Raw genomic sequence first — 19,584 nt, 5'->3', positions numbered from 1 at the left:
AATTAAGGTACAGCCCCAACATTTGCTTAGTGTGAAAATGGGAAAGCACGGAAATCCATCTTCAGGGCTGCCCACAGTGGGGTTCGAACCCACTATCTCCCGGATGCGAGCTCACAGCTGCGCGCCCCTAACCGCATGGCCAACTCGACCGGTATATATGTCTTTTGGATGGGGTTCATCCAAAAAGTTTTGTAACGTAACACGGCAAAATGTGTGACGGAAGTGTAACCGTAACAACCGTGCAGGTAGTGATGCAAGGTATGGATGGATGGTCAGATCATGATTCTAAGCAATCGTTCAGGCTATGTCTGATGGCTGGTTTGTTTGATTGATTGATTGTTTGTTTGTTTGATTGATTGATTGATTGATTGATTGATTGATTGATTGATTGATTGATTGATTGATTGATTTATTGATTGATTGATTGATTGATTGATTGATTGATTGATTGATTGATTGATTGATTGATTGTCCAACCCTTGTCCCGTTTCTCTACGGGGTCGGATATGAGGTGAGATGAATCCATCGTGGCGGATTTTTTATGGCCGGATGGCCTTCCTGACGTCAGCCTCATCAGAGGAATTTAATAAGTTGAAATGAATGACTTGATGAATGATAGTAGGAAGGGAGAGGGTGAAATCCGGTGCCGGTACATAGCCTATCCCTGTTGAAGAACACTAAGCGGTCTGATCAAGGCTTAACGTCTCCATCCGATGGAAGAATCAACATCAACAGCTTCGTATGCCCTCACTCCATATGAGCACTGTGGAGAAGTTTGGAATTTAATACGGGCTTTTGGCATGCAATCTTGTGATCAGAAATTGTATACCACCACCTCCCTAACCCTGCCGGCCAACATTCTGATGTTGATATTTCTTTCGACCAACGGGACTCGAACCGACTAACGACGGTGTCAGACTGATTAGACTTCAATGCCTTAACGATCATGACCACCAGGCGGGCGTCTGATGGCTGGTTGCCATATGGAATTAGCAGCCGTTGATGGATGGCCATGACCCAGAGACATAGGGAAACGTGATTTCTTTATTATTATTATTATTATTATTATTATTATTATTATTATTATTATTATTATATTGTGGTCGTCGTTCGTGGTGTGGGTTGCTGTAGTCACGACCTAGTTCGTAAACCATAGGCAATAGCTGATTGGCCAAATACGTGGTCCTGAGAGTCGGAGTTGGCAGTTGATACGGGCATCTCGGACAAATTCTAAGTCATGGCCTTCCTTGGGCTCATTCGGTGAAGACTATATAATACATCGTGGTCCCTAACCCGTCCGGGAAGGGATCCTCATAGGGTCTATATGTAAGTAGGGAGGCTACACAACAATTTCACCGATCACGCTCAGAACGTTTTAAGCAAGCCTCTGACATGTCGGAGTAACGGGGTCCCACTTCCATTTAGCAGGCGAGGGACTCCTTGGAAACAACTTGGTGAATGAAATGGAATTCGATGGGGAGCTATCAATATCAATGTGATTTATGGGCCGAGGCGGTAAAGGCGTACTCGGTTCGCCCGGAAGGACGTTGGCTCGATTCCCATGGCCCTGAGGTACCAGGTTAATTCTTGGGGGAAAGGCGGTCGAGCGTAGAGCTAACCACTCTAACCCATCAAGCGCCGAGGTTACGGATAGTGAAAGCCTTTGCCTTCCACCCCTCCAAGGGCCTTCATGGCCTGTACGGAGATAAATTTTCCTTTTCGCTATGGGGAAAGGAAAGTAAAACTAGTTGATTCAGCAAAGAGAATGCGTCTCGATGTATTAGGAGTTAATGAATAATGAAATGGCGTATATCATTTAATATCGGGTGTGTCCGAGGACACGTTCGGCTTGCTAGGTACAAAGGGCACTAGGAAAGTTTTGCAATGTGAGTGAACGCTTTAGACTTTTTCAAAATAATTTCCACCACACAATTCACTTAACATACGTCGAAATCAATCACTGAAACAACTCTGCCACTTTTCTTCGGTTACATTTTCACACTCTTGATCCCATGCTGCCAGAAGATCCTCGTCGGATGCGAAACGCCGCCCTTTCAGCTTCATCTTCACTTCTGGGAAGAGTGCGAAGTCACATGGGGCAAGATCAGGACTGTATGGAGGGTGATCAAGCACAGTCAACTCTGATCTGGCAAGAAAATCCATTCTTACATTAGCACGATGTGCTGGAGCATTGTCGTGATGCAAGAGCTAAGTGTTGAGCCGTGACCTTGCACGGAGCTGCTTGAGAGGCTGGATGACCTGAGGCAGACAAGTCTCACTCTACTACTTCGCAGAAACTGTCCTTTGTGTTTCTAGCACAACCCGAGTCAGCATGCGCCGTTTAGTGAAGAATACTGCAATCATCCTTTTCTTCACTGATCTTGACATTCGCACAGTCACAGGAGTATCCTCATCTTCAAACAGCCACACCTTGTTCTGGGATTTGGTTGGACATCGTAATAATAAAGCCAAGTTTCGTCACCTGTAACGATGCTATTGACATTACGCGAAGTCACATTTTCAAACTGTTTTAGCATTTTTGGCACTATTTCACTCGATGTGACCTTTGTTCCTCTGAATGTGAATGGGGCACCCAAAGGGAACAAACCTTTCTAACATGGAGATGGTCGTTAGAATTGAATGAATAGCTGGTGCAGTGATGTGGAGGGTCTCTTCTACCTGCCGATATGTCAACTGCCTCTCTTGCTGCAACATTTTCCTCACAGCTTCAATGTTTTCCTCGGTCACTGATTTAGACGTCGCCCAGAACGACGATCGTCTTCAACCGCAAAATTTTCCCTCTGGAACTCTTTGTACCAGCGGTAAATTGTTGTCTGATGTGGACAGTCTTTCCCCAACACAGCAGACATTTCCTCAAGGCACTTGTCAACAGTTAATCCACGAGCGAAATTGTAGCGGATAATTGCGCGATATTCACCTTTAGACCACACTGACATCTTAACTTGCTTTCAGTCCCACTGCTTGGTAACAACTGGTGTGAAGGTCGCGCCTTGCTGTCTTCTGGACCGGTTTTCACTCGTCCTTTCATCCCTCACCATAACAGGGGTGTCCAGGCAACCGTTTTTTCGTATTGCAAGACTTTACTGCCCTTTTACAGGTCTTTTTAAATGACACCCATAGGTGAGCTGCGCCTCGTAGGAGTTAATAATATTCGGGTAAGGGGAGATAACGAGGGAGAGATTGGAAATTACTAAGTATTATTAACACGAGTGAAAAGAAGGGAAAGGCAGACTGTGGGTGAGGACTGTTCATCATAATTACTACTGCACGCATCGTAGTGTCTGTTAGGCACGTAAATGAGGGACGATGTGGATAATTTTAGCTGTTAGAGAAATTAGGTTAAGAATTGTCTCAGTGTATTCAACAGGTGAGGGTGCAGGTGAGGATGAGGCTGGAATGTTTTATGAAGCATTGAATGACGTCATAGCCAGGGTCAACATCAAGGATATGATAGTGCTAATGGTCGACTGCAATGCGAGATTTGGAAATAGTACTGAGGGACACGAAAGGTGATCGGTATATATAGGGAAGATATGGAAGGTAATGGAAATGGGAAACGTTTACTGGTCTTCTGTGCTAGTATGGGATTATCAGGTATGAATACATTCTACAGACATAAGGGTAGGGACGCCATATACATAATAGACAATATCATAACCGACATTGAATTCAGAATATCCGTTAGGTATATGCTCTTACTCGGGGACATTTTGATGATACACACCATTATCTGATCTGTAGTGAACTAGGCATATCTAGAGATAGGAGAGAGAAAGTGAAGTACGTCTGCAGAGAATAAGGGAAGCAAATCTCGAGTACGAGGATATTAGAAAGATGTACATGGATATGATTAGTGAAGAGGTCCATATAATTGACCGTTAGCAGATTCAGGATAAAGAAAAAGGGAATGTTTCACATACAGGGATGCTGTAGTAAAAACATAAAGGAAATATCTAGGAACCATTCTGTGTATAGATGGGAAAAAGATAACACCTTATTGGAATGATGAAGTGAGAGCAGCTAGTAAACTTAAAAAGAATGCTGCTAGAAATGGCTCCAAACAAGGATTGGTGCGGAAAGTGCAATGCAACTAAATGGAAAAATCAAGATGAAACAAATAATCGTTGAATCCAAGAGGAAGTATTGGTAAGATTTTGGTTAAAACTGGAAAGGATAGGTCAATGGACAGGGAAAACTTTTTGGATGGTAACAAAGAATCTTAGAAAGGGAGGGAGGAAGGAAATTAATATTGTTTCGGTAAATTAGATGAACTCATAGTACAGTAGATCCCAGGAAATCACTGGAAAGGTGGAAGGAATATGTTGAAAATCTTCTCAAGGTAAAATATATCTTTCTGGTGACGTCGCGAACAACCTAGCTCATGGGGAGGAGGACAGTGATCTTGGTGAAAATAAGCGTAAAGGACTGGAAGGAATGGTGAATAAACTCCATAGCCATAAAGCTGCAGGAATAGATAAAATTAGACCAGAAATGATGAAATCTATTGGGGGAGATCGAGATGAAATGGCTTCATAGTGCAATAACATTATCATGGAATATTAGTAAGAAAGGCCTACAAACCTTCTGTTTGGACGAAAGCAGTAATTGTGCCTATCTATAAGCAAGGGATGGAATGAACAATGAACGACTGCAAAGTATTTAATTTATCAGTATAACAGGCAAGGTGCTCACTGGTAGTTTGAAAGGGAGGGTGCGATCAGTGGTTGCTAGTTAGTTGGATGAAGTCCAATGTGGTATCATACCGCAGAGGAACTGTCAGGATCAGAGCTTTTAGTATGCGCCAGGTAACTGAAAAATGCTAGGAGAGGAAGAGACAGTTAAGTTATGATCATGTTTCGTAGATCTAGAAAACGTGAACGACAGAGTACCTAGGTAAAGGATGTTTACCAGACTGGGACACTATGGGACTAAGAGCAGGTTATTAAAAGCCATCAAAGGCATTAATGTTGGCAACTGGGCTGTGGTGAGAATTGATGGTAGAATGAACTCTTGGTTGAAGGTACTTACGGTATAAGGGTTAGACAAGACTCTAATATTTCATCTTTGTTGTTCAAAGTTTACATGAATCATCTATTAAAAGCCATATAGATGCAGTGATCGATTCAGGTAGGTGAAAATGTACTAAGCAGTCTGGCCTATACCGACGACTTGGTTTTATTAGCAGATTGTGCTGAAAGCCTGCAGTCCGATATTTCGGTACTTGGAAATAGATGCAATGAGTATGATATGAAAATTAGGCCTGCCAATACTGAAGTAAATAAGAAAACTAAGAGAAATGAATGACAGGTTGTGAATACAAATACGGAACAGGCAGATACATTCAAGTATTTAGGATGTATAATTTTCCTGGATGGTAGTATAGTAAGTGAGACTGAATCAATGTGTAGCAAAGCTATGCAGTGAGTTCGCATTTTCATTTGTCGCCATCTTTTGGTATATTTATGGCAGAGTTTTACTTATTTTTCTCGGTAAACAGTAAATCTGTCCGGATATCTTTTACATGCCGACATCGTAGGCCATGAAGTTTTGATCCTCTACTGGACTTCTTTCCACCGTATAAAACTCCGACTACCTGTGCCAGGTTTGAACACCCAATGCTTCGATCCAGAGGTTGGAATTCTGCCACTGATCCACAGAGGACAGGAAGGAAAAGAAAACAGGTACAAAGTGGACTGAAGACAAAAAAAGAAGCACAGTGAAACAATGAAAGAATACTGGAAGAAAAGGAAAGAACTAAGGAGGAAGAATTGAAATTGTAACGTGGTCCTTAGAAGGCCGGAACGCAATAATAATAATAATAATAATAATAATAATAATAATAATAATAATAATAATAATAATAATAATAATAATAATAATAATAATAGTAAACATATTTGTTTTCGTTTCGGGGGCCATATATATACCACGTTTGACAGCCTGTGCATTACTTTCGGCCTTCTCTACCTTCACTCTCTGCCAACATATTCTCATCCTTTTTCCTATTTCCGTCTTGTGTTCTTCAGTATAGGATCTCCCTTCTGGATACCACGGAACGTTTTGACAAGTTGTCTGAATCGATTTTTGTCCTTTATAGCATCTTCCATAACTCCCATCGAAGTCAAGACCAACTTCACTTCTCGAAATCATGAAAAGTAGGTACTGATCCATAGAAGCAGTTATGAGTTATTGATTGTATAAAGTGAGGAATGAAAGCGGATTTGGTCTCTCTCCATTGTGTGGCTACAATAAAGTATAATGAGGGAGTCGTTGATGAAATAACAATACCGAAAGCAAGCCTGGTGTATCATATCAAGTTCAGAGTTTGGCCTCCACCGCGAGGAACTAAAACCGTTATCTCTTGTCTCACAAAGTGGAGAATTAGACATGTTGATATAACATGGAGTAGTATTACATAACTGTCTGAACTGCGTTATTTATTTTTTTAGTCTGCCTCTGAATAAACAACAGCGAGTTCTGAACCTCATAATGCAATAAACTCTGCTCTCTTCATTCAGAGAGCTTTGAAGTGAACTACACACTAGACGACAAAAAAAATAAACATACACCAGTAAAACGGATGGCAGATACTGATGGCTTAGTTACTTGAAGCATAAGGGGCGAATGGGTAACATCATTGTTGACACAGAGGCGCATGCTGTACTGTAGTGGTGATTAATGTTTGAAGGGGTCAGCCCTTTATAACATATTACAAGAGAAAAAGAAGTAACATATCAAGAATTCAAAGAAGTAGAACAAAAATGGACTGCTGAATGCAGAGAGAAATATGTCCAGTTAGAAAAACTTCAGGGAAACGATGGAAAATTCTTCCAAACAAACATGCTTGACAGTTTCCATTTGTAAAAACGATCTTCTTTAACGTTTAGAACACCGAGTTTCTTCTCCTTGAAGGATGATGTTTTTATGAGTTCACGGTATTGATACAGTGCAAAAATGCTATGTGCCCTACAATGGACTCTTTTAAACAGAACTCCCTGTCAGAGGTCATGAGTGAGATGGCTCTCTGGGGGATAGTACTCATGTTATTACGTTTCGTTTCATTTAAAGCCATAAGGAATATTAATAATTCTGTTGTTCTTATTCTGTTCAGCACACTTGTCACTGAATAGGCGAGATCTGTTAAACTTCGACCTACGTTTCTTCACAATTGATAGTCTAATTTATACAAAACAAACAAACCTTCTCTTGTTTCAGCACGAGGAGGAGTAGAAGTGCCATCTAAATGTTACAATTTAGAATGAAATTCCCGTAAATGTTTCCTCTCAGCAAGAAATTTTTAATCCTTACTTCAAATAATCGTGACTATGATAAAGTTCCATTTGCAGAGAGAACGGTAATGTTAAGTGTAAATATCATATAATATCTCGTAAAATGTCACTTTCGTGTTAAATTAGTAATTTATCCTTCCTACAATTAGTGATTCATTTACACGAGACCGTACACTTAATTACACGTACAAATCATATTATACAAATGCTACCATAAAGGCAAATATTTCACTGAATATGCCTTTTTTGAAATAAGCTTGATGCTCCGTGACTCGTTCTAAGATGTGTGGAATGAGACCATACTTGTAAAACATTATTTTGTGTGGTTTTCTTTGTATTTTATAGCATTTTCAGGTTATAATTTATTTTAAAGCAATTTTAAAGGACACAATCAAGTTTCTGTCACTTTATCCCGTTTTAATCAATTAAAAATATTAGTAAATATGAATTTTCATGATTTTAAAACAACTTGATTCACATTTATTGAAAATCTGTGGTTGTGATTATTCTCTCCTCCAGCTGCAAGTATGTGAGGGAGGGTGCCTTTGGTCGTGTGGTGAGGCCACTTGTTATTGTTTTGTGTTCGAGGATTTACCAAACAAGTACTACGGTTGGTTTCACTAGCATTCCGGTCTGTACTAGAGCATTTTCCATTCAGTATTTCACAAGTTTTGTGTAGGTGTTCAATTCTATCTCGAACATGCTGAAATTAAAACAAAGTACTTGTGTAAAATAAAAAAATATGCGTTTGTTTCGGAGTACAGGGACTCTGCTTTTTTGCAAGTGATGGTAGTATTCTTTTCTCCTCTGCGACAAAAGAAGAAAAAACGCAATACGGAATTCGTAACATGTAAACATTATATAAAATGTATTAATACTTCATTATAGTGAAACGTGCACAGCAGGTGAGCAATAATGTGAGTGTCGTCAGATGTTAGAAGACTACATTTCATTAGTGGTGGTGATTGTAGTTTAAAGGGGAAGCACAAATATTGTAAATAACAATCCCCTTTCAGCTCTAATCGGAGAGAAAAGAAAGTGAGATCCCGACCATTTCTAGAATGACGGGCAGGGGCACGAAGAAGAAAAATCAAAATACCATGTAGTGGTCATAAGAGAAGAGGAGTTTGGATAAGAAGGATAAATGTGAGGAGACAAACCACTCTTCCAGGCTGAGAGGTCCTGGAGCAAGGCGAATTTTAGACGCTTCTCAGGAGAAGCAGGGGACGTTCATGATGTTCTCCCTCTCCATGGCACCTTTTACTATTGAGTATTAAACGTCATTATCCTAACATTTGTGGTTTTCACCTTAAATAAGAACAGCGATTTATAACCGATTCAGAAATAAGGAGAAATTAAGAATAATAATTAGAGGTCGGAATTTTACACAGTAATGGGTTAGAATGCCAATTTGCTGAAGGGAGTAACAAGTATTGTCCACCTGTACGATTGTTATGCTATGAGTTTTGCATAAACATCGGGAGTACAGCCCATCAGAACTCCCTGGAGTTCATATTTTAAAAAAATGCTATTTGTTCATGGCGTCGTCCAATAGAGATCTTTTGCCCCTGGATTTCATGTTACTCATGCTAGATAATGGAAGAACGGGCTAAGCGATACTTCCTACTGACCAAATTGGATGGCATTCTAACTTATTATTGCCTAAAAACCTGGGGTATAATAATAATAATAATAATAATAATAATAATAATAATAATAATAATAATAATAATAATAATAATAATAATAATAATAATAATAATAATAATAATAATGTTCTTTATCCATTTTTATTTATTATATCCAAAACTTTCTAATTCAGAAACAGTATATTTAGATTAATTACGTAAGTAAATATTTTAATAAGTAAGCCCTGTGATTTCATCTAAAATGTTCTTATTATTGTACTCTGATGTTTCTATTCTTTTTTCAATGATTTTTTAACACATTCTTTTCTCTTTCAGTTTATTGCTTTGCTCTTGTCATTGTCCAAGTAGGAGAAATAAATATAATTAGCTTTGGAGAAGCTCGTGCAATATCGGTACTTCTCGGTCAATGAACATGATTGTCACCATTGCGGAGTAATCGTAATATGGTTCCATGTTGTATCCAAATCTTTTGTCTCTTGAAATGGAGGTGAAACGTATTAAAAAAACATTGATTCCATTTTACACCACATTAATGAGTAACTTTTCTCTTCACTGTCACTATTTCTTAATTTGTCGTCACTTTATATGAATTAATAGTTTGTTAGAAAGTAGTACGCATTTACACTCGATGGTGCTGACATATTGCAAACATACATATATAGCTAAACAAATTGTATATATTGAACTACAAGATCTGGTTCTTGCTTTCAAAACTCTTGCAGACATATTATTTTCCTGTCAGGACGTACATCTAACTAACTGACAAACGTATGAAAATCGTAAAAAGATTTATGTTTATAAAAGTATAAAATTCGTAAAATGGCTTTAATATTTAAATATTATTTTTGTATAGTGTTCTTTAATATATCTCATTACCGCGTAATCTTCAGCTAGGTGTTTGGAAGTTTGGTAGTTTTACCGTCCTGTTTCCGAAGTATCAATTCCGCCAATTCCCCAAGTTCCGCGACAAGTCTTTCTCTGTAATAGTTGTCAATCTCACAGCAAGCAGCCATTTGCTTAATTCTGTTTACAAGGAAGAACCCATCAAACGCATTCGACTCATTCAAGTACTGATCCAGAACTTCTTGGGACATCGTGTTAATGTGATGGTAGGAGGGTGCGATGATACAGCCCACAGTCTTATACACGTGGCAGCTCTGTTTGAATTCTGTCCAAGGGAGCAGATGTTCCACCTTGTAACCATGACGGCTCAGTTCTTCTCTCAGACTGGTGTGGTACTCAGACAGTAGTTGATACTTGTGAGTCTTACGGAACTCACGTGTTGTGTTCAGATGAAGGAAAGACATCACATCTACCGCAGGAGGTGTGTACCGTGCCAACTGGAAATCAACCATCCGAACATCCACCGGAGTCTTATCGTCTTCTTCATCGTACTTGTACAGAATATTATTTGTCCAGAGATCACCGTGGCTAAGCACATTTTTGTATTTTCGAGACGGCTTAATGAGCTCGAATATCTGGTAAAGGAATTCCTTAAAAGCTGGTGTGTTTATCTTACGAACATCTACTTTACTACCGTATATCTCGAGCAAGCTCAGCGCTGACGTCAAGCTTTCAACAACAGAGTGGTACCATTCATTGAATTTGAAACGTTCGTCGTCTACAAACAAGTTCTCAAAAAGTAAATCAGGATAGAGTTCATTTAGTTTATATTTTTCTCCAGAAATCTTCGCTCGTTTCTCTTCAAGAATGATGGAGCCTGCGTGAAAAACGGCCAGTGACCTGAGCAGAAGGGCGCAGTGAGAATAGTCTAAATAGGTAAATCGCCCCAAGATGCGGAACTTCTGTTTTATCAAATCTTCTAGCACCAGTAGATCTGGCCGCGTGAAGTAGCATCGAGGACCCCAAGCAACTTCGCTGTCTGGATATAAATGTAGCACTCTGGAGTACAGGCCTGTTTCTTTTGGGAACCCTTGGCTGGACAACACGAACTCGTTATGTTTTTGGTTGCTGTCACCGTGGGGAATCACCTTCACGAAGAAAGCCAGTTCCTGCTTCTCACAACGTGCAATGACGGACACCTTCGCCTAGAACAAAAGATACCAACATATAACAAATTGAGTTTCATTTGCGAATACTACAAGTTAACATCTGGAGGCGCTAAAGGTCAACTCTTAGCTCTAGAACAGCGGTAGAAAAGTGTAGAGTGCGTATACCATAGGAAATTCATATCGCACATCTTCTCCGTGAACAATATTACTGTACAGAGCGCAGGACTGATACTCAGCTATGAAAATAAGAAATACATCATAAACATCTAAAGTGAATCACTTGTTTATCATCAGATTACAGGCAGCCAATTTCTTTTCAAGTTACTTGTAATATTTAATTTTAGGCCATTTGGGATGGTGGAGGTCAACGTGTTTGAAGAATATGTTTAGTGTTTTACTATAATAAAGTGCAATCTAATTCAATGGAAACTTCAGTGAAACAACTCAATGTTCTCAAAAAAAAATATATATATAATAAGACCAGCGGCAAATTTCACTTGACGGAACACAATACATCACGAATATCAGTTAATGATCTTGTACACTACATCAGGAGCAGGGCTGTACTAAGGAAACCAACAGCCTTAGTTACTCGGGAGAATGGCTAGAACCCAATGTTTCCGAAGGAGTAACATTATCGACCTGAGTTAATAAACTTGAACTGCCGTACTAACTAAACAAGGACACCTATATATAAATGTGTCTCTCCTGTAACAGTAAAATGAAGTACTACCAGACAGTTATCCGCCCTGAAGCCTTGTATTTTTCAGAATGCCTATTATTCAACAGGAAGGGACTCACGCACAAGCAAGAAATACAGGAGAGAAACATGCTGAGGAAGATATTGGGACCAGTCAAGGAAGGGAATGAATATTAAAGGTCACCCAACCAAGAGCTCTACAAATACAGAGAAAAAATCACGGACGCCTAGCATTGTATGGGCATGTATACAGGATGCATCATGCTGGGTTGACCAACCAGTTTCTCCTTTACTGGCAAAAGAGGTTGATGGTTGATGGAAGTAAACTAAGATCTGTAGGAACTGGGAGGAACAGAAATAGATTTTAAAACACCGGATTTCTTTCAGGAAGATACTTAAATAAATGAGGTTCCAGGATAAACCACCAGGAAGGAAGACGTGTATCCTCAGGACAAAGGAGAGGAAGGAACAATACAATGCGCAATTACTGTGCGAGCTTCAAAACCCAATCCCAAACGCAATAGTTGAATATCGTGGTCCTTAGTCGGCCTATACGAAACATCAAGAAGCAGAAGAAGAAGAAAGTATTTGCTCCTTTTCTTTGTAAAATTAATCTTCTCAATTAGGCACAAGTGAAAATACTTTATTTCATTAATTGTTATTAAATGATCATTATTACGGCTAGGCAATGAAAGAGCAATAATAACAAAACCTAATTTTACAAAATTAAGGCACTGCATTGGGCTTTGGACGAAAGAACACATTAATAATATACATGTGCACGAGAATTTTAAAAACATGCCAATTCAAGAAAGACTTCAAGAAAACCGATTGTGGTGGTACGGACACATTATTGAAAACGAGCCTCAAGACATGATCATTTTTATCATCATCATCATCATCATCTGTTTACCCTCCAGGTTCGGTTTTTCCCTCGGACTTAGCGAGGGATCCCACCTCTACCGCCTCAAGGGCAGTGTCCTGGAGCTTCAGACTCTTGGTCGGGGGATACAACTGGGGAGTATGACCAGTACCTCGCCCAGGCGGCCTCACCTGCTATGCTGAACAGGGGCCTTGTGGAGGGATGGGAAGATTGGAAGGGATAGGCAAGGAAGAGGGAAGGAAGCGGCCGTGGCCTTAAGTTAGGTACCATCCCGGCATTCGCCTGGAGGAGAAGTGGGAAACCACGGAAAACCACTTCGAGGATGGCTGAGGTGGGAATCGAACCCACCTCTACTCAGTTGACCTCCCGAGGCTGAGTGGACCCCGTTCCAGCCCTCGTACCACTTTTCAAATTTCGTGGCAGAGCCGGGAATCGAACCCGGACCTCCGGGGCTGGCAGCTAATCACGCTAACCACTACACCACAGAGGCGGACATCATTTTTATACCTTGTCAAAAAACCGTGAGAAGACGCGAGTCTCCCTAACTACGGAAAATATATAAAATGAAATGATCTAAACCCTGACATGATGTTGGACAAGGTGTCCTAAAGAGATAGATAGAATAAGAAGGCCCGACTACGTGTAGGGATAAAAGATTCAGGAGATAGAAAGTTTATGATGGTGATTATTTATATAATTTGCCCTCCACCTAGTGCAACTTCCCATTCTCAGCTACCAGTATAACTTTTGATTTCAGTCACGCTGAACTCCAGCACTCGCATCACTAGAGACAACATCACGTATTGCAATGTACATCCATGAGCAACAGACTCTTCCTGATTCATCTTTTTTTTTTTTTTTTTTTTTTTCACAAGTTGCTTTACATCGCACCGACACAGATACTGTTGGTTTTCTGGCGTCGATAGGATGGGAATGGACTACGAGTGCGAAGGAAGCGTCCGTCGTTTTAATTAAGGTGCAACCCCAGCATTTTCCTAGTGTAAAATGGGAAACCACGGCAAACCATCCTCAGAGCTGCCGACAATTGGGTTCGATCCCTATATATCCCGACTGAAACTTCACAGCTGTGCGCTTCTAACCGCGCGGCCTACTCGCTCTGTTCTTGATTCATCTGAGAAAATGTCCGAACACGGAATCAAAAGATTCTTAACAGCTGGAATGTAGCTAGCTTGATCCATCAACAATTTTAGCAGCGTATATTTCGTTACGACAAAGTTTTGAGCCCTCGAGACTTTACTATATTATTATTATCATCTTTACAGGGTATAACTTAAATAAGGTACGTCTGCCGGGCTGAGTAGCTCAGATGGTAGAGCGCTGGCCTCCTGACTCCAAATTGGCAAGTTCGATTCAGGCTCAGTCCAGTGGTATTTGAAGGTGCTCAAATATGTCAGCCTCATGTCAGTAGATTTATCGACACGTAAAATAACTCATTCCGGACAAATTTCCGGCACCTCGCCGTCTCCAAAAACCATAAAAATTAGTTGGACGTAAAAACAATAACAATGTTCTTAAGGTACGTCCGTCTACCAGGTGATAGAGGAGACCAGTCTATATAACCTGCACGAAGAAATTGGCACCTCACTTTACACCTAAAATTAAATATTAAAAAGGTCGATGTTTTTTAAAATTTACAGTAAATCTTCAGGCAGCAGTAAAGTAAACTCGTGTCCTCATCCTGAGGTGGTGCAGCTCTTTTCAGGCACACCCCCATTGGAAGTGAGCTGCATGTACCACATACCAGCCCTCCTGCCGTTCTTAAATTTTTGGCAGTACCGGGAATCGAACCCGGGCCCCCGCGGACAGCAGCTAATAACACTAACCGTTACGCTACGGAGGCAGCAGAGACAAAATACGTATTCTGCAGCTGGAGGGGAGTGCGGTGAGGAAAGCAGAGTGAAGGGAAGTTGTTGCGTAATTCAAGCATGAGCCTGCCTAATGGAAGGTAAGGAGTCAGCTGATAGGAGAATACCGTTGCTCGTCTTGTAAAATCCCTACGTAACAAAATTGCTGCTGCTGCTGCTATTGCAACCTCACATAAGTGATTGAGATATTTTGATACAATAGCTCCGTGAATCCAATCTAGTTAGTGTGGAATCCATGAGTGATTGATTGGTTTAAAGGACAAAAGAATTTAGATAATCAGGCCTGGTGTGGAAGTCTCTGAAGAACAGCGATAAAACACAGATCACTTGGATGTCTTCGGTTGGGAAAAGGTTCACGATAAATTTATGCCCCCTTTGTTCTATTACATATTGCCTCACCATAAATTAAAATCTTGCCTGCTGCCATTTCTTGATGGATACAGTACTTTTGTATCCATCTCTTGGAACAGGCCAGAGTAAAGTGCAGCTTGCACCGAAGTCCCAGTCTCATCCATGGCTGTGACAATATAGAAGCTGCTGGGGTATGGGTGGTGCTGAGTAATGACATTCAGAGCACGACTAGTGCATCTGAGTGTTATGAAAGGTGTTGCTCATAGGGTCAGTCGTGCTGCAATAGCACTTTCTGACCCAGTGAGGAAAGCAATGGCAAACTACCTCACTCCTCGTCTTGCCTAGTACGCCTCATTTTGGTGCTGCCATTGGTTTTTGCGGTTTCCTTATAACCTTTGGTGGTGCTATTTGAGGATCCAACCAGCCTCTGGGCTGATGACCTAACAGACAGACAAATTAAAATCATATCACACAGTTTATGATTTAATAAATCTATTTCGCCCATAATTTATAACTGGCAGGTTCTTAAGTCTATCGAAACTAATTTTGAATAAATACATTTACAAACAACCTGAACAAGAAAAAAATTAAATAAAATAGAATGACATGTTTCGGTCTTGAAAGGACATCGTCAAATTCTATTAAATCACACACTCAAATATTTAGAAATGTATTCATATTTCTGTTTAAATCTTCAAAAACTTGACATTTGGAACTTATCTTATTGAAGTCCTCATTTCTCTCTACTCTACTGTAGAATGTAAGTTGTTGCAATACCGTTACTCCGTTGTTGATGTGAGTCCATCTGGCTGGTCAGTCCGTTAACCTTCCGCCTCGCCACACCTCCCGCCCTGGCTAGGTCAATGACACGCTGAAACTTCACTGTTAGGTGTTTTATTTTTAGTGTTGCTATTATTATTATTATTATTAACATTATTATTATTACCTTATTAAAATTCTTTTGTAAACTATGCAGGGTTCGTAATGAGCATTTAACGGGCTACCTATTGTACATCAACACGTTTGAAACTGTACGTGTAGTTATTATTATTATTATTATTATTATTATTATTATTATTATTATTATTATTATTATTATTATTATTATTATTGTGCTGTATTCGTGTTTGGGGCTGGATGGAGAGTGATCCATTATGGCCCCAGCCTGTCTGACGTCGACGCTCCCGAGACATCCCTCGCTGCACAACCATCCTGATGGGGTAGGAGGCCCCTAAGTCATTGAGGTCTCGAGTGGTGCAGAAACGACCAAGTTCGTGGGTGGAGAACCTGAAGGTTTCCGTGAGCTTTGTGTTGTAACCAAGGTTGAAATTTACAAACACAACTTTTATTGCTTCACTTTATGATATTTACATAAATAACTGAAATTTATTTTGAAGCAAAAAGGAATATTGAATCTTGAGAAAAGTCTGTTTTTATACAATATGTACAGGTTTACAGTCTTTATATACACTTCTATCTTGAAAAGATAGTCTTTGTGAATTGACACGTTGATAGTCGAGAACTATCTGGCACACTAACATAAATGTCTTTGAGAGTCCTTGTTTGTTGAAGTGCCTGAATTCCTAAAAAGCAAGTTCAATTGATTGAAGAAATTCCACCTAGCGAAACTAAGGGAGCTTGCATATATTAGGGAATGAAAATGGCTTGTAAAAGAATTACGGAACATAGGCAGCGGAAATAGGTAAGGGAGCGGTGACCAGAGGTGAAACCTCGTACTGCCAGAAATTCAGTCCACCTGGTCGAAGCACATTTTCAAGAGGAGTAGCCTCCGTGCTCGACGTAGGGTGTATTCTGGAGCTGGACACCGGGGCAAGTGGGCGAGTGAGCAGACAGGGAGCTCCTATTTATAGTACACTCGATGTTCAGGCACGCGCACTGAGGGCTGCGCGTCGAAGCTAGCAGAATGATACACAGGCGCGCGTGCAGCTGGCTGGCAGAGCGAGAAAGGAGCGCCGGACATACAACACCCTCCCCTCCTAAATGCGCCGGTACGGCGTGAAACGGCGGCGGCGCTGGCGGCGACTGCGATGCTGGGGCGGAGCTGCTGATATCTCTGTTGTATTGTCCGGAGCTGGAACTGGGCGGAGTGGCGCTGTCTCGTCCTGAAAGGAACCCATTGTTATTAAATGATCTAAGGCTCGTTCCGCAATAGATTTATCTGGTTTAGCAATAGCATCAATAGCTGGACAGGGGCGGTAGCGCAGACGTATCTGATCTTGATGGCGGCAGATACGTTTCTCCGTAGTCTGTATCTCGTAGAGACGATGACCCAAAGATCTGCAGATGACTCCAGGTATCCAGAGAGGGTTGGATTTGAATGTCCTGGTGTAGACCTTGTCGTTGAGGGAGAACTTCGTTGGTGAGGTCTTATGCTGGGCCGGAAGAGGCTGTAACAGAGAAAGTAAAGTTCTGTGAGGTCGTCCATGGAGCTTCTGTGCAGGAGTGATATTATCAGCGCCGGGTAGAGTTCTGTAGTTGTTTAAGAGTTGGAGCAAGGCTTGGTCTTTAGTTAAGCCTGAAGAGACAGCTTTCTTCATACTTCGTTTAAATGTTTGTACGAAGCGTTCAGCTTCACCATTAGATTGAGGGTGAAAAGGTGGTGCTAGGATATGACGAATGCCATTATGTGTACAAAAGTTCTGAAAAGCAGTAGCTGTAAATTGAGGTCCGTTGTCCGAAATGAGTACTTGCGGTAAACCTTCTGTAGTAAAGATTTTCTGGAGAGCACGAATGGTAGCTTCGGTTGTAGTAGTCGAATGCATATCCACTACATATGGAAAGTTTGACAGTGAATCGATGACTATTAACCACATGGAATTGAGGAAAGGACCTGCGAAATCGATGTGAACTCGTTCCCATGGAGTAGTAGCAGGAGGCCATGAAGCAAGATCAGAAGACGGGGCGTTCTGATTCGTTTGACATTGCTCACAATGACGTATTAGCTTTTCGATGGCGGCATCAATACCGGGCCAGTAGCAGTGTTGACGGGCGAGTTGCTTTGTTCTGGAGATACCCCAATGGCTTTGGTGTAATAATTCGAGAACTTGTTTCTGTAGGCTAAGTGGGATAACCACTCGGAAGATGGTGCCTGCTTCTAGTAATACAACTCCGGCACGAGTCGTGAGACGATGCTGCATACGATGATAAGGTGCCAGGTGGGCAGGAAGTGTGCTCTGAAGAGGCCAACCGTTGCGGATGTAAGTACGTACAGTAGCAAGTGTACTGTCCTTATCCGTAGCTTTAGCTATGCAGGTAGCATCAATAGGAAAACTGGATACAGTATCTTCAAGTTCTATGTCCAACTGAAGACATGCAGATTCTTGAGAATCGAAGGCAGTATCAGGACCAACGGGTAAGCGGGAGAGGGCATCAGCATTACAATGCTGGGATGTGGCTCGATATACAATCTGATAGGAATAATCAGAAAGGAACATGGACCATCTTTGAAGCTTTCTGAGGGAATTCTCTGGGATCTTATTACCAGGATGGAATAAGTGTACGAGAGGCTTATGATCGGTAATGATCAGGAAATGGTTGCCATAAAGATATTCATTGAAACGGCGAATACCAAAGATGATGGCTAAAGCTTCTTTCTCTATCTGTGAGTATCGACGTTGATGGTCATTGAGTGTTTTCGAAGCGAAGGCGATGGGGCGTTCTTGCCCATGACGATCCTTCTGGGAGAGAACGGCACCGACACCATAGTCTGAAGCGTCAGTAGCTAGCGTGATGATCTTGTCGGGCTGAAAATGAGTGAGTTGTATAGCTTGAATTAAGGCGTTGTTGATTGTTTTCCATGCCTGTTGGCATTGCGGAGTCCACTGAAACTTAACACCTTTTTTACGTAGAGCGTTTAATGGAGCTGCTACTGTAGCGAAGCGTGGAATGAACTTATTATAATAGTTCGCTTTGCCTATGAAGGACTGAAGCTGCTTGAGGTTCTGAGGTGCTGGCATGTTTACTATCGCGGAGACATTCTGCATACTAGGACGAATTCCATTCTTATCAAGTATATGTCCGAGGTAGTGAACTTGAGGCTGAAAGAAGGTACATTTAGCGAGATTCGCTCGTAGGCCATTGTCTTTCAATTTCTGGAGAAGAAGGCGGAGATTGGTTAGATGTTCCTGATGATCTTTTCCAGTAACAATAATATCATCCAGGTAGTTAGCACAACCGGGAATGGAGGCGGTGAGTTGAGCCAAATAGCGCTGAAAAATAGCCGCTGAGGATGAAACACCGAATGGGAGCCGCTGGAGCTGGAGCAGTCCGAGAGGAGTGTTGAGTGTGAGAAATTTCTTAGATTCTTCGTCTAAAAGTAGCTGGAGATATGCTTCTTTAAGATCAACTCGAGAGAAGAATTGTCCACCAGAGAGACGACGGAATAAGTCTTCTGGACGTGGAATAGGAAAGATATCGGTTTCGAGTTGTGCGTTGACTGTAGATCGAAAATCGCCACAAAGTCGAACATTACCATCAGGTTTCTTGATTACCACGAGTGGAGTAGCCCATTGACTAGAAGTAACTGGTACTACAATTCCAGTTTGTATCCATCTTTCTAATTCTTTCGTGACCTGGTCTTGAAGTGCTAGGGGTACTGGTCGTGCTTTGAGGAAGCGAGGCTTAGCTCCGGATTTCAGCTGTATGTGAGCTGTAAAGTCTTTTGCTGTTCCGAGCTGAGAGTCGAAGACTTCAGGAAACTGCGCTAGGAGAGCGGTAACGTCAGAAGTAGGATGCAATGTAGATACGACGTTAATGTTGTCATGTATCTGGAA

General features: G+C 41.2%; 1 protein-coding gene across 3 annotated transcripts in view; it reads right to left on the bottom strand.

Annotated features, from left to right (window-relative positions):
- Nucleotides 1-9,094: 9,094 nt before the first annotated feature.
- The window catches only part of LOC136877080 (uncharacterized), a 54,486-nt gene continuing 43,996 nt past the window's right edge, over nt 9,095-19,584 (bottom strand). For all 3 annotated transcript variants that reach the window (XM_068228535.1, XM_067150898.2, XM_067150897.2), the window contains one exon: nt 9,095-11,007. Coding sequence is in view for 1 of the 3 variants with exons in the window: in XM_067150897.2 (XP_067006998.2) it covers nt 9,850-11,007 (1,158 nt within the window). In the remaining 2 variants the exon portion in view is untranslated. The remainder of the gene's footprint in view (nt 11,008-19,584) is intronic.

The sequence above is a fragment of the Anabrus simplex genome, chromosome 7 (assembly GCF_040414725.1).
Source record: "Anabrus simplex isolate iqAnaSimp1 chromosome 7, ASM4041472v1, whole genome shotgun sequence".
Classification (NCBI taxonomy): domain Eukaryota; kingdom Metazoa; phylum Arthropoda; class Insecta; order Orthoptera; family Tettigoniidae; genus Anabrus; species Anabrus simplex.
This window is presented reverse-complemented; position numbering and strand designations above follow the sequence as displayed.